We start from the raw sequence: 14971 nt of genomic DNA, 5'->3' as shown, positions 1-14971 counted from the left end.
TTGGGCAAACTGTCAGGAAACGTTGGAGTCGAGTTATCACCTGCTGCCAACAGCCTGCCTAAGGGTCAGGGCAGCTCCTGAAACTACCACTAAGTTAAGCCCTTGCAAAATGACATACAGAGGCCATTCCCTACTCTGGACATGCTAACTGACTCAGAAACCCAGGCTCACCTTAGATACATTATAAACCTAGGCCAGGTCCAGAAGGCTAGACAAGAAGGTGGCAACAGAGCGCAGCCCTCTCCAGATGACAGTCCCAGTTACCCTGGAGACTGGGTACTCTTAAAGACCTAGACAAATGAACCCCTGGCGACTAGCTACTCCCAAAATGGAAAGGTCCTTACTAAATCTTGCTGAGTACTCCCATAGCAAACTCCAGGGGGTCACCAGCTGGGTTCACCTGTCCAGGATTAAACCTGTCTCCACCGATATGTTACAGGAACCTGAAGACCCACATTCCAATCATCCCTGTGAATCCACCCTTTCTCGAAGTCTGTACAGCAGAAGTCCCCAAGCCCTGGGCCGTGGAGCAGTAGTGGTGAGGCCTGCTAAGAACGGAGTCCCAGAGCAGGAGGTGGTGGGCAAGCAAGTGAAGCTTCATCTGCTGCTCCCCATCGCTCGCATTCCCGCTGAACCATCCCCTGCCCCCCAGCCCCGGTCCATGGAAAAACCGTCTTCCTTGAAACTGGTCCCTGGTGCCAAAAAGGCTGGGAAGCACGGCTCTACAGGACCCAGAGGACCCAAGACAGCCTGAAAATTCCAGGTAGATGAATAAGCCACTCCAAGACCTAAACCTCTTATTCAAAAAGCACAGAAAGACGTCTTAGACCCTAGGCTAAGTAACAGCTACTATCTTCCTTTTGCCTTCTGGTACACCAATCCATTTACAGAATAACTGATGTGCTCTGGTAGGTTTGGATAACTACTGTCTTCTCTGCTCTCACTCTTGCTCTTGGAATTTACTAAACTTCTCTGCCCACGCTGGGTGACTCAATTATGGCCTGACTGGTGCTATGATGAAGCTACTGACTGACTTAGCTTCTCTATACCTCTTTCCCTTATCCACAGGATGAACAGACAACTCTCTGGCTTGCACTGCACAAATTCATGCTTCTTCCACTGAGTTGATGGAAAGCTGGATTTGCTTACCCCAAGCTAAGTCCATCCCGTAAGGAATTTCAACCAAGTTCCTGAGGGAAAATGGTCTTCCACCAGAGACCCTAGACTCAGAATAGTAATGTACAGGGTCAGAATTGTTCATTTTCCAACTGAAGAAAATTTGAATGTCTCTTGCCTAACCCTTTCCTTAGAAACATTTTCTTACAAACTTTCTCTTCTCAGCCATCCTGATTTATATTTTGCCCAGTGCTCTGTTGGGCTTCCCTGGTGGTAAAGAATCCGCCTGCAATGCGGGAGACCTGGGTTCGATCCCTGCGTTGGGAAGATGCCCTGGAGAAGAGAAAGGCTACCCACCCGAGTATTCTAGCCTGGAGAATTCCATGGACTCTATAGTCCATGGGGTTGCAAAGAGCTGGACACGACTGAGCGACTTTCACCATTGTTTTCCATACTGTTGCAAATCTGCAACTAAGACCTTTCAGTCCAAGGAGGAGGCCTGGGACCAACGGGTTCAGATCTTTCATTTATTTTTTTTCAGATCTTTCATTTTAGAAATAGAGAAAGATACTAAATTTTAAGCCTGAGATTAACAAAGATAGGCTGACCTTGTATAACCAGATTCCTACCCTTGCTTGAGTCTGATTGTAACAGTCTTTTACTGGTCTCTAGTCCTTGCTTCTCTAAGTAGTTTGCTTTCTCCGGGACATCACAGAACAGTGGTGACGGAGGGAGTCCAGTCACTCCCCACAGCAGACCCTGCTGAAAGAGCAATCTGGGGCCCTTTAAGGAGACAGGGGGAGAGCTTCATGAACCCAACTATATAGGGTCTTACGAGGCCCTGGCCAGCTGAAGAAGCTACAGAAGTTTTACCCTTTATCTATCTTCCTGATAAAAATTTCTTGGGGTCTATGTCTCAAGGAGGATTTGAGGCAGGTGGTAGATGTGCCCCCCCGAATCAGGGTGAGCAACTGAAGTTCGTTCCCTGGGGACAGAAACTCCTAAATATCAATAGCAGGACAATCGAGAGAGGAGGCTGGACCCTCCCCAGATAAGAGACCACACATTTTCTCAGTCTCAAAGGAGACCTTCCTGAATAGAAAGCTCCTTGGAGGGCAAAAAGGGAGCAATGCTAAGTTACACCTCTTCTCTGGAGTCCATCTTGGCTGACAGATGAGTGTGCACACATGAGATATACCAAATATGGGCTCTGAAGCAGGCAGATCAAAATGACTGGCCAAAGAAAAACAGGAAAAAACGCCCCATAACAGTAACTCAAACTGCCTCAAGGGTGAGACTCAGCGACAGTCTGATCCCCTCAGTGTCAGTACAGCCGCGTTTCCCACCTGTACTTAACTTCTTCCTCTTAATAAATACTTCACTTGTTTCACCTTTCTATCTCTGTGGGAATTCTTTATCTGCAAAGCCAAAGGGCCAGGGCCTTGTCAATGACCACTGGTCTAGTGGCTAGGATTTAACACTATCACTGCTGTGATCCAACCTCAATCTCTGGCTGGGAATCCAAGCCCCACTTCAAGCTGGCCCAGGCCACCCAAGATCAAAAGCATCTGACTTCTTTCCTGGGCCAGGGCATAGCTCTGTGGGAGTGCAGCCAGGTTCTAGCCTACTTCCCCAAATCCGAGCTTCAGAGAGATCCCTGTAGGCATTTAACTCAACCAGCTTCCCTGCTTGGGGCTGTATAAACAATGTCTCAGGTGTTCATCACAACAGCCGAGTAAGGGCTGTAACAGGAGCACCTGTTCACAGAGCAGGGAACAGATGCCCCACAAAGGTGAACAGATTTCTGACTGGCTACGGAATGCTGTAGGTGGTAAGAGCTTCAACGGAATTCTCCTGGCTCCAAAAGGCAGCCCTACTCCCCACACCAAGACCAGGACCCCTCTGGAAAACCCAGCCCTGCTCATCTGGAAACAGCCTCAGTCTGAGGGATCAGGGATCACGTGGCTTACTCATCCCACCACGTGATCTAAAGCAGCTGATCTAGTTTTGCATCTAAGCCCTGGACCAGCCCCGCTGCTGCAGGCTGGGCTAGCAACAACCCCCCCCCTCCACGAGGCAGGCACCCAGACCAGCTTTGCACTGAGGGGATGTTCCAACTAATCTCTCCACCTTCCATTTCTTTATCTTTAAAACAGAGATAACAGCATCTGCTCTGCCTCCCTCACAAGACTATTCTAGAATTAAATGAGGTAATATGCATGAACATACAATTTTAGAACATTTTGATTCATCATCACCTTAGCAATGGACTCCAAACCTAACCAAACTTGGTATAGATTAGATTTACCGAAAATAGTTTGCAACTATTCAGAAATTCACTGAAATTATAACTTTTAAATAGCCTGCTCTGCATGAGAAATACAAACTCTTAGAGAAAACTCAGTAAATTCCAAATCTGAGGGAGTCTGTCAATTAAAACAACTGTGAGGGAGACTGCTAAATAAATCAAGTCATGGCCCACCTTCCTTTCATTATTTAAAAATGATTTTAAAAGCTCCCAGCTTGAAAGCCAGTAACAGAGGGAATAGAAGCAAGGGGAACAAATCTTCACGGAAACAGAAATCAGAAGCCAGTTGGCAGCGCCATCTACAACTGGCCAGGCCCTAATCACAGGAAGTGTGCAGACTTCCCGAGGGAGCAGACCCCACGCCTTCCCCCACATGCAGACAGACAAGGGCCCAGAGCGCGAAGATGAGAAAGAACTGGCTAGGAAAGGCAAACTGAGGCCTCTCTTGAGTTCATTCCAACGAGTGGTAACTGAGAGAAGAGGGAAGGGGTGTCTGAGCCAGAACAGCTGTTTAGAAGGCTAAGGATCAGTGGAAAGGGCCCTGAATTGTTCCTCGGCCATTCATTTCATTTCAAAGTTAGTCCAGGTTGTCCTATTTTAAGATAACTTTCAACACTGCTATAAAATGTAACTTGTTTAATCAAAAATGTGCAGTAGATGAAAAATGGCAAGGACAGGGCTCAACTGCACAGACTCAGGTGCAACACCGCCCAGCAACGACGGACCCACCCAGAGCATGACTGTGACCCAGTGTGGGGTCAGGACTTCTATCAGGGACAAGTCACTGCCACACACCTCAGTCCCTGCATCAATTTATCCCCAGGAGGTGATGAGCCCTCTCCATTCCTAAAACCATAAACATCATTTCAGAGTAACAGGGACTCAAGTGGAGCTCTATACTTGGGCGTTCTGAAAACTATTTCTGAGGAAAATAATAATGATTTTTCATTTTATCTTCAGGATACACAAATAGCTATTGACTTCTTACTCTGTACCAAGTGTTTCACTTACATTTTATCTCTAATCAGCACCAGTAATCTTCAATGGTAAAATTAACCTCATTTTACAGATAAGGAACAACCAGGCACAGAAAGGCTAAGGTCAGACAGCAGACGTGGGAGCTGCCTGGATACACACCAGGGCCCGCCAGAACCTGTGTACTCTCAGCCACAGCATACCCCAGGCAGGGCACACTGCTTTTAGCAGAGATAGAAACAAACAAGATTCTTTAAATCAGGGGTCCCCAATGCCTGATGATCTGAGGTGGAGCTGATGTAATAATAATAAGGAAGTGCACAATAAATGTAACGCACTTTAATCACCCTCAAACAATCCCCCCCCCTTGCCCACTCCCCTAGTCTATGGCAATGTTGTCTTCCATGAAACCAGTCCCTAGTGCCGAAAAGGATGGGGACCACTGCTTGAAATGACCACTTTACTCTGACTTCTCTGATTTAACAAGAGTATGATTCGCTCTGGCTAAAACCAGAGACTCACTTTTTCTCTTCTCTCCCAGGTGTCGATTACCTTGAAGCTGACACCACCATGGATTAGTAAAGAAAGCAAGGTTCGCTCAGCGCACTGCAGAGACCATCAGGACAAGCACGCTTCCTGCATTTCCCAAACCTTCACCAGAGCAGTTCCGGCCGCGGGAGGCGCAGGCAGCCCTCGGCACTTACGTACTCTCATGGCCCCGCTCGTTGATCTCCTCCTGGAGACTCAGAACGCTGGTGAGGTTGATGATCCTTCTCCGGGGGGTACAAGCGGCTGTCATCTCCTTTCGGGATGCATCCTCCACCATTTCCACATCAGAGTCTTCCCGAGGCCTCTTTCTGCAAGGGAGATGAGGAACTGGCAGGTCAACACTATCTTTAAAGTTTTTAAAGTCAGTCAAATTTTGCCTCGCATTTTGGAGAAGGAAGTAGCTTCTATGTGCCAAATCTGCACATATTGGGGGCGGGGGGGCCTCCCCACAAAGGAGCCAGTCAGATCAGTCTGTTCTCCCGGATACTGCTTCTCAGACACCTCTGGGGCCCAAGAAGGGACCACTGGACATGGCTCAGCCCAGAGACCTGCAGGGGCTGGAGCAAGTGTGCCGATCTCGCCACGTCTCATTCATTCAGCCCTCCACCCTCCAGCTGCCCCTCCACCCATCACTGTTGCATAACCCCAACCTCACTCAGCCATGACAAGGCGCCTGCCTTCACCATGCTGGCTGTCCAGTGGCACAAACAGCAACAGGAGAAAGGTCGTTTTAAGTAGCAACAGACGCTGTGACGAAAATAAAACAAGGTAACAGACGGAGGGGAGAAGGAAAGAACTTTAGATTAAATGGACGAAGACGGTCTCTGGTGAGAGGTGACACCTGAGCTGAGACCTGGGTGACAAGAGGTCGGAGAGTTCCTGGGCTGAGGGCCGAGTCCGGCCGAAGCGCCACGAAGGGGAAGAGGGTGATGGGCTGGGGCGCCAGGCTGGCTTCACTCCACGTGGCTTTCAGCAAGGACTGATGCACTCTGGTTCCTGGTTTAAAAAGGTCTCTTTGCTGTGCAGTCAATGGCTCGTAGTGTCACCTACCTTCCCAAGTGATAAATAAAAATGTCACACTTCCCGGCAGGGCTGTTAAGATCATGAACTGAGCTAATGCATGCAAAGTATCTGGCACACAGCGGATGCTCAGTAAGTGTTAGCACCCTTTATTATTCTCTGGAAACAAATCCTTAGAAGTCGTCTTGCTAGACTGACTGGGAGATGAGCAAACCAAAGTCAAGTAACAGGCCCAAGTTCCAGTGGGCATTTAGAGCCCGGGTTTTGGTGGTCAGCCACCAGGTGGACACGTGGCCTTGGGCAAAGGACTTCACCCAGAGCTCCAGGGACACTGCCTGCACACGCTGAGTAAGGAATATGTACCTTACAAATTCCAGTGAGATGTCCTTAAAGCACCCACAGAGTGTACACTGAACACCAAAGAAAATATACAGATGGCCAAGCAGCACATGAAAAGATGCTCAACATAATTATTAGAAAAATGCACACCAAAACTACAGTGAGGTATCATCTCACATCAGTCAGAATGGCAATCATTAAAAAATCTATGAACAATAAATGTTGGCGAGGGTGTGAAGAAAAGGGAAACTTCAACTGTTGATGAGAATGTAAACTGGCACAGACACTGTGGACAACAGTATGGAAGTTTCTTAAAAAACAGAACTACCATGTAACCCGGCAATCCTACTACGCTGAGAAAACTGTAAGTCAAAAAGATGCAAGCACCCCAGTGTTTACTGCAGCACTACTTACAATAGCTAAAACACAGAAACAACCTAAATGACCATCAACAGAGAAATAGACAAAGATGTGGTATGTGTACATATACAGGGAATATTACTCAGCCATAAAAAGAAGTGAAATTGGGTCATTTGTAGAGATATGGATGGCCATAGAGTCTATCATACAGACTGAAGTCAGAAAGAGAAAAACAAATATTGTATATTAATGCACATATGTGGGATCTAGAAAAATAGTACAGATGAACCTATTTACAGGGCAAGAAGAGAGACACAGACATAGAGGACAGATGTGTGGACACAGGAGAAAGAGGAGGGTACGTCTGACATAAACACATTACCATGAGTAAACTAGACAGCTGGTGGGAAGCTGCTAGATAGAACAAGGAGCTCAGCTCAGTGCTGTCACGACGTAGGAGGGTGGGACGGGGGTAGAGACCAAGAGGGAGGGGGTACACGTACACAGTTAGCTGATTCACACTGCTGTACAGCAGAAACTAACACAAAGTTATAAAGCAAATATGTTCCAATTAAAAAAATTAAATTGACAAGTCATTGGTTCAGCTGTTCCTCTCTCTCTCTAACTCTCCACCACTAGCCCATGCACTTCAGGTAGTTTCATAATTTAAACTGAGAAACTCTGCTTCTTCTCAAAGGAGTGACAACAGCTTGGAGAAGGATGAAGAATCCTCCAGATATTTTAGGTCCCTGTTCCCAGCCACCTCTGCTGTTGAGGCTTTATTAAAATTCATTATTAAGGATAAATCTGATTTTTTTTCTGATGTGTTTTCAAATAATGTTTGGAATCATGGGCATTTAAGGTATTTCAAAGCCCACTGTGATGGGTGACTCTCAAGCCATGGTCAAAGGCAGACAGTGGACCATCCCACTGGAGGGAGACGGTGAACAGGCAGAGAGAAGGTGCGAGGACTTTGTGACAGTTCAAGTTAGAAGGCAGTTTCATCAAAGAACAAAGGCGGCCAGCTGCCTTCCCCTCGAGCTCACACCTGAGGTTCTCAGGGCTGGAAGAGGGCCCTCTCTTCTCGGCCAGGTCTGCAGTCCTCATTGTTGCGTCGTCCTCTAAGGCCTGACTCCTGGCAGCCACTTCAGCAGGAGCTGGGGGTTCAAGCATCTCCTCATCCTGCTGCCTGGTCCCGCTACTAGAAGCATCTGTCCTGTGCTCTGGGACAACAGCCTGGGGCTGACTGGACAGGGCCTTGCTCACAGGCTGCAGGAAGGCATCGAGCTTCTGTTCCCGGCAGTCTGTGCGGACCATCTGGTGGGCATACACTCTGTCAGCACTTCCGGCAGTGGATGAGGAAGTCACACTCGCAGTGGATTTAACTGCTTCCCCAGAGGGGCCAGTAAGGCCTGGCAGTAAAGTCTGTGTCAAAAAAGAAGACCGTGGGAAGATTCAGACTATGAAGTACAGAAGTACAGGCCCCAAAACAGAGCAGAAGCTAGAACCAGGTATAATTATCACCACAGAATTATTATAGAAGGAATTCTGACCAAAATTTGAAGTATGAAATTAAAAATACACAAATATAGGGACTTCCTTGGTGTCCAGTGGTTCCCAATGCAGGGGGCCTGGGTTTGATCCCTGGTCAGAGAACTAAGACCCCGCATGCCACACAGCATGGCCAAAAAAGTAATAAAGACAGAAATAGACAATATAAAACCAAAAATTCACCAAAATCCTTACAATTTAAAAATCGGTTTGATATAAAAATATGTATGTAAAGCTCATTTATTTCTGTCCATTTTTTTGTTGCCATAAGAGATTTATTCTGGTAAAATATGCACAACATAGAATTTATTTAACTATGTTCATGTGTACAGTCCTTAAGTACACTGACCATGTTGTGCAACCATCACCTACATCCATCCTCCCAAGTGGAAACTCTCCCCTCGCTTCGGGCAGCCACCCTTCCAACTGTCTTATTTTTAAATATACCCATTTCCTACTTCTGTGCACTGATAAGGCCTGGAAGCAGTGACCACCCAGTAGCTGAGGAACACCCCACCACCTCAACCCCAGATTATAGTTTCTAAATGCCATTCCCCACTAAAATAAAGCAGTTCTTTGGGAAAGTGGCCAATTTCAGGGCATGGACTGGGAAACTATACAGTGAGCCTACAAAAATCCTATCTTATCAGAAACAAGGAAATTATCAAAGATTCAAGCAATTGGGTTAAAAGGACAAGAGCACCAGCCTGAAGTGGTTTCTGCTGATCAAGGATGGAATAATTTAACTACAACTAATCGAATTATGATGCTTGTTAACAGCTATGACTAAATACTGAAAGAGAAAGAAAAATGGAGAGGAAGAAAGGAGAGCAGGAAGGAGAGAGATGAGATAGGGAGAACAAAGTCACTAAACATTACTGGACATTGCTAGGACACCAACCCATTTCCCTGCAAACTGATCACCAAAGGCAAAGAACTCAGCATTTATCCTTTCTTTCTGGCATAAACTATTTCAGGATAACCTAATAACTAAAAAACAAGTGAAAATTATTTGCTACAGAAAAAAACTGGTTTATTAATAAAGAAGAAATGATAAAATCAAGAAAATCATAATCTCACAATCCTAATGAAATACTGGCTCAGGCAACAACCATCAAGGAACGGTGAAACTAATCACTAATGGTGACCTTCATGGTAAAGGAATCAGGCTGTTAGCAGCTGAGACCACTGATGAATCTTATCACAGCGATACTTACTTGCATATGTACTTAACTTCATTTGCCTGTGCAATCCACAGGTGGGTTTGGGGAGGCAAAAACTAACAAAACTACTTTGCAGACAGTTACTTTAAAGTCCTAAAAAGTGAAATACCTCGTCCAACGTGACGGAGCTGGAACAACCCACAAGCACCACCAGGGTTCCCGATTTTCACACCAAACGGCAGCCCAGCAAACCAGGGCTGCTGTTGTCCTGGCCCCAGGAGCGAAGTGCAAGGCCCAAGCTGGGGAGCAGGAGGAAGGCAACCCAGGCCCAAAAAGTGAGGAGCCAGGGTGACCTGATGTTGGCAGGGCAAGAAGGTGTCTGAGTTTGGAGCCCTCTACCCAGAACAGTGCACCGACAGACAGAGGCGGGTCCTCTGATCCAGAAACCCACCTTCCTTCTAAAGACACACCAGTCGGAACCCACAGAGTTATCTCGGGAAATAAAATGGAATCTAACAAATCTGCCTCATGCAGGATAGGACAAGCAGGGAAGTCGAGAGGTTCTTTTCCTGGTAGAGCCACAGTCGCCTCCTGGGACTCTGGTGAACTCCTTCCTCCAGGCCTCTCCTCCCCTTCCCACCAACCAACCAAGGCCCCGGTGCCGGCATTTCCAGATTTCAACTATTCATCAGTGATCAGAGACAGGCCCTCTGTCCAGGCTCCCTCCTCACTCTGCCCAAGTCGCTGTGGGTTTCCATCCGCTTTCCATGAGGCAGCCACGGAGCTCTTCGTAAAATGCAAACCAGATCCTGTCCATTACCATCACATTGAAGTCTACACTCCTTACCTTGCTGATAAAACCCCTTGAACTGACCTGAACTCTGCAGGGAGCATAGAGCGTCACACATACCCAGCGCTGCTTAACCCCCCTACGCATGCCCATGCCTGGCCAAGCTTTTAAAAACTACTGACACCCAGACCCACCCCCTGAAATAGATTTACTGGTTTGGGGAGGGCCCAGGTAGTTTTTAAACATGGCCCAGGTGATTCCCATCAGGCGGCCAGCATGGAGAACGCTGACAGCATGCTGAGCATTCAGATCCTCAACACCTGTTACCTTGCAGCCCTCCCCCACCACCCGGCAGGCCTGCATCCTCATCCTCTCCTCTGCCAGAAACGCCCTGTGCACGCCTGTCCCTTCTGCCCACCTAATTCCTTCTCGGCCTTGGAGGCCAAGGCTCCACATCCCTTCCCCCACGTCTCCGAGGCTCACGTCCCGCACAAGAGCCCCGTGCCCTCCAAGTCTGCTTTGCTCTCATGTGGGATGTGGACTCTAGCCTTCCTGAAGGGAGGAATCGGTCTCTGCTGCACCCCCAGCACCCAGGGCCCATCAGGGGGCGTCTGTGGGTATCTGGGGAGGGAGCAGCAAAGGGCACTGAGGCTGAGTCGGCAACAACGGATGAAAACCTCCCGGATCAGCAGGGAGGGCTCACGCACACCCCACTGGGGCCCAACAACCTGCAGGCGTGCAGGCCCCCGGGCAGGTGCGGCTGCCCAAGGGCGCTCTGCTCACTGCTGGAGCCCACACCATCCCCCACCGAGGCTCTCTGCAGGCAGGTAACCATGAGTGCTCTTGGGGAGGCGCTCACCTGCTCGGCCACTTTGCAAGTTTTCAGAGATGCAGGGCTCACAGAAGCCCACTTCCTGCTGGCAGGACCCAGGGTGACGTAAGGGGGAGGCTCCATGTCCCTAGTCGCGGCATCTGCTATGCCGCTGATGAACCCACCCTCACTACTCGGGGCAGTCACCTCAGAACTGCAACCAGACACTGGACATGGTACTACACCTGCTTATTGTACAGATGGGGAAACTGAGGCCCCAGAGAAGGGGAAAAGTTTATAATCAACGCTCTTAGAACCTGGACAATTGCAGTAAGTTGAATGGTGCCTGGTTCCGGACCAGACATTTTCCACTTGCTGTTCACCAACCACTTACAACTTTCCTGGGATGTGAGGGTGACCAGCTCCATCCTTACTGAGGGAGACGTGGAGGTCAGGGAAAGGCAGTCACACGGTGGTAACAAGGCCTGACTAAAGGCCCTGCCCAGGGCCCTGCCCCTACACTCTGCCCCAGATATGGGGGATCAGCCTCCTCTGAACGTCTCCAGTGGGCAATGCAGCTGAGAGGCGCCCCACTCTGTTTCAGACGGCCCCTGTTCCTAGGAAGGTGGTCTAAGGCCCCCAGAAAGAGGCAGAGAGAGAACTCGGGGCTTACAACTCCAGGCTCAGGGATAACACCATGAACCTTCAGAGTTGGGTTCAAGAAAGGTGCTGAAAGAGAACTATTAAAGGGGGACTCCCCCGATGGTCCCATGGTTAAGACACTAAGTTTCCACTGCAGGGGGCATGGATTTGATCTCTGTTCAGGGAACTAAGATCCTGCGTGCTGCAGGTCAAGGCCAAAAGAAAAAAAGAAAAGTATCAAAGTAAGTCGAAAGTCCCATAAAGCAACAGTGGAATATCTGGGCTCTCCTGTGTGGCAGGGCACATTTACGATGGCAAAGGCACGGGAGAAAGAGCTGGGTGAGGCGCCCCCACCTGGGTGAAGTAGGTCCTGGAGGCGTTGGCGCCCAGGAGCCTGCTCTCAATGTGCTGCTGCACCCGCTCCAGGATGCTATCCTCGTGCAGGAAGTGAACCTCGTGCTTCGTGGGGTGCACGTTGACATCCACATTCTGGGGGCTGATTTCTAGACTGGCAGGAAAAAGAAGAATCACGTAACACAGTGAGAAAAGCGGGGAAAATTCACTCACAGTGTATGCGGTGGGCAGGAGACGTGGGGAGGCCAAATGACGCAGTGGTTAAGACTTCAAGGTCAAATCCAAGTGACCATGGTTCAAATGCTGACTCTGCTACTTGACAGCCGAGTTGCTGCAGGTAGGTTACAGCATCTTTCTATGCCTCGATTTCCGTGCCTGTGAACTGGACCTAATACATGTTGGGGATTAAATTCATGTAAAGCACTTTGCATGTACCCGGCACATTTATCATCCATCAGCTGTTATTACCATCACTCTAGAGCTAGTTGAATTTCTCATTCGATAACTCACAGCCAAGGCATTTAACAATTCACTGACCAGCAACCTATTAATATGTCTTCTGTTACCCAAACTTTATAGACCAGAGTGTTTCAATATTCATGTACATAACAACTCGTCAATGACAGGTGTCAGTTTCTGCAAAAATTCCCCAGTCAACAATGTGTTAACTTCTCAGGACTGGTTCTCCCATATGTAACCACGAACCTGTCCCTACTTACTGTTCAGTACTATGTGGAGATAAAAACATATTCAAAAAATAATATATGTGAGAGAACTTTCTAACATTAAAATGTTGCATAAAAGTCAGTTTAAAGGCTGTGCCATCAACTTACTGCCTCAGGTCAAAGCCAGCATCCATCACTACAAGCTCTGATAACGGAGTGTGGCAGTGTGAGCTGTTGTCGGTAGAGGGCGCTGGACAGACTCGGAGGAGAAAAGGGTTTCTCTGCCAGGTTAAGGCGGGTTCCTCCTGGTTCGGGGCAAGGCGAGGTTCACTTTTGTTTCACTAACATACTGCCTGGCACCAGGGAGGCTCTCGGGGGGATTCTACAGCAGAAGTGAATAAATAAAGGCAAACTGTGCCTTTCACCTGTGAAAAGGGACAGAACACCCTGAGCCAGCGGAATATGGGGTTCACTCTCACTGGGCGAACTAACAAGTCTGTGGCTCTTTCAGAGAGGATGGGTGTACAGAATTTCTCTTCTCTACGAGTCTTGGGTGAGGAATTCAGTACTGCCTTACCTGAGGTACAGGAACGGGTGTGTGCTTTTGGGCAAATACGCTGCATACACCGTTTCTATGGCTTTTCTTAAGGAAGCAGACTCTACCAGACGATCTAGAAAATAAAAGGCAATAAGCTCCTATCTGTCTTAAGGGTGAGGTGACAGGTGCCCACCAATACCATGCCATGACATCAGCTCGGGAAGAACACGGCTGGGGTGACACCCACAACAGTCCCCCTTTACCATCATGATCCCCCAGCATCTCACTGGGGCGTGGGGCTCTCCTCTCACCAGAGCAGCAGCTACAGCCAATTCTGCCTCCCTGCTCCCTTCCTCACCCCTCCCCGGCAGCCCAGGCAGACCACGTGCCCCTGCTCAGAACTTCATTCTGCAAATATACACTCTGGGCTACAAGCAGGGAAACAGAGGCTGGTGAACAGAACTAGTCCCAGCTCCCCGTGGTAAGGACCACTGCTGGAGCCGGCGTGCTGAATGGTGGGGGAGACGGCAGCTACGCTGGCCCAGGGAGCTCCAACACTGGGGTAGCGGAACAGAGACTTAAGGGTAAGTGCATTTCCCAGGCACTTCAGGGGGTACAAATCTCTGACTGCAAGCTGAGAGTAATTTAGGAGATGAGGCAGGCTTGAGAGGGTAGAAAACGACAAAAGCCAGAAAGATAAGCTGGAGGATCTATTTTCAAACAACACGGCTCTCTCTTCTCCCCAGACTCTTGACCTGTTGATGATCTACTGTCCTGTGCTGGTGGAGTGGTGGGTATGTCACATCTTTTTATGTCCAAGGAAAGAGAGGCAGTGATCTTATGAGCAAGGAGACTATTATTCTGAGTGCTCACTACGTCACCCACAGCTGCCACGATGATGTCGCTGTGCTATGTAACCTAACCAAAGGGGCCCTCTGCTGAGGTTTCTGAACTTGAGACACGCTGGAGAAGTGTTCTTTGTCCCTGCCACCCGAGAGAGCCTGCCCAGTGTGTAGATAAGTGAACAACACACATTAAGAGTCTGACCTAACCTCTAAAAAGTCTATAAATAATAAATGCTGGAGAGGGTGTGGAGAAAATGAACCCTCCTCCACTGCTGGTGGGAATGTAAATTGGTACAGCCACTACAGAGAACAGTATAGAGGTTCCTTAAAAAACTAAAAATAGAGTTACCATACGATCCAACATCTGGAGAAAATGAAAACTCCAATTCAAAAAGGTACAAATGCACCCCAAAATTCACAGCTGCAAAGACATGGAAGCAACCCGAATGTCCATGAACAGATGCGAGAACAAAGAAGACGTGGTGTGTATTTCTATAAGCGTTTATGTGCATAGATATATCACAGTGGGAATATTAGCCATGAAAAAAAATGAAATATTGCCATTTGCAGCAACATGGTAAGTGAGATAAGTCAAAGACAAATTATTGGATCACTTTTATGTAGAATATAAAAAATACTACAAATGAACTTATTTACAAAACAGAAACAGACTCACAGACATAGAAAACAAACTTATGGATACCAATGGAAAAAGGGGGGAGGATAAATTAGGAGCATGGGATTAACCAATACACACCACTGTATGTTAAACAGACAACAAAGATTTACTGTATAGCACAGGGAACTATATTCAATATATTGCAATAACCTATAATGGAAAGAATCTGAAAATATATATACATAAGTGTATAACTGATTCACTTTGCTGTATACCTAAAACTAATACAATACTGTAAATCAACTATACTTCAATTAAAAAAAGGA

The 14971-nt window shown here is 47.8% G+C and overlaps 1 protein-coding gene across 2 annotated transcripts in view; it reads right to left on the bottom strand.

Moving 5' to 3' along the window:
* The window catches only part of MLH1 (mutL homolog 1), an 83548-nt gene that overhangs the window by 53000 nt on the left and 15577 nt on the right, over nucleotides 1-14971 (bottom strand). For both annotated transcript variants that reach the window (XM_043442203.1, XM_043442202.1), the window contains exons 10-13: nucleotides 13221-13314; nucleotides 11979-12132; nucleotides 7716-8092; nucleotides 5108-5256 (exon numbers count right to left, since the gene is read on the bottom strand). In XM_043442203.1, coding sequence (XP_043298138.1) covers nucleotides 5108-5256; nucleotides 7716-8092; nucleotides 11979-12132; nucleotides 13221-13314 — 774 coding nt within the window. The remainder of the gene's footprint in view (nucleotides 1-5107; nucleotides 5257-7715; nucleotides 8093-11978; nucleotides 12133-13220; nucleotides 13315-14971) is intronic.

Source organism: Cervus canadensis, chromosome 22 (assembly GCF_019320065.1).
Source record: "Cervus canadensis isolate Bull #8, Minnesota chromosome 22, ASM1932006v1, whole genome shotgun sequence".
Classification (NCBI taxonomy): Eukaryota; Metazoa; Chordata; class Mammalia; order Artiodactyla; family Cervidae; genus Cervus; species Cervus canadensis.
This window is presented reverse-complemented; position numbering and strand designations above follow the sequence as displayed.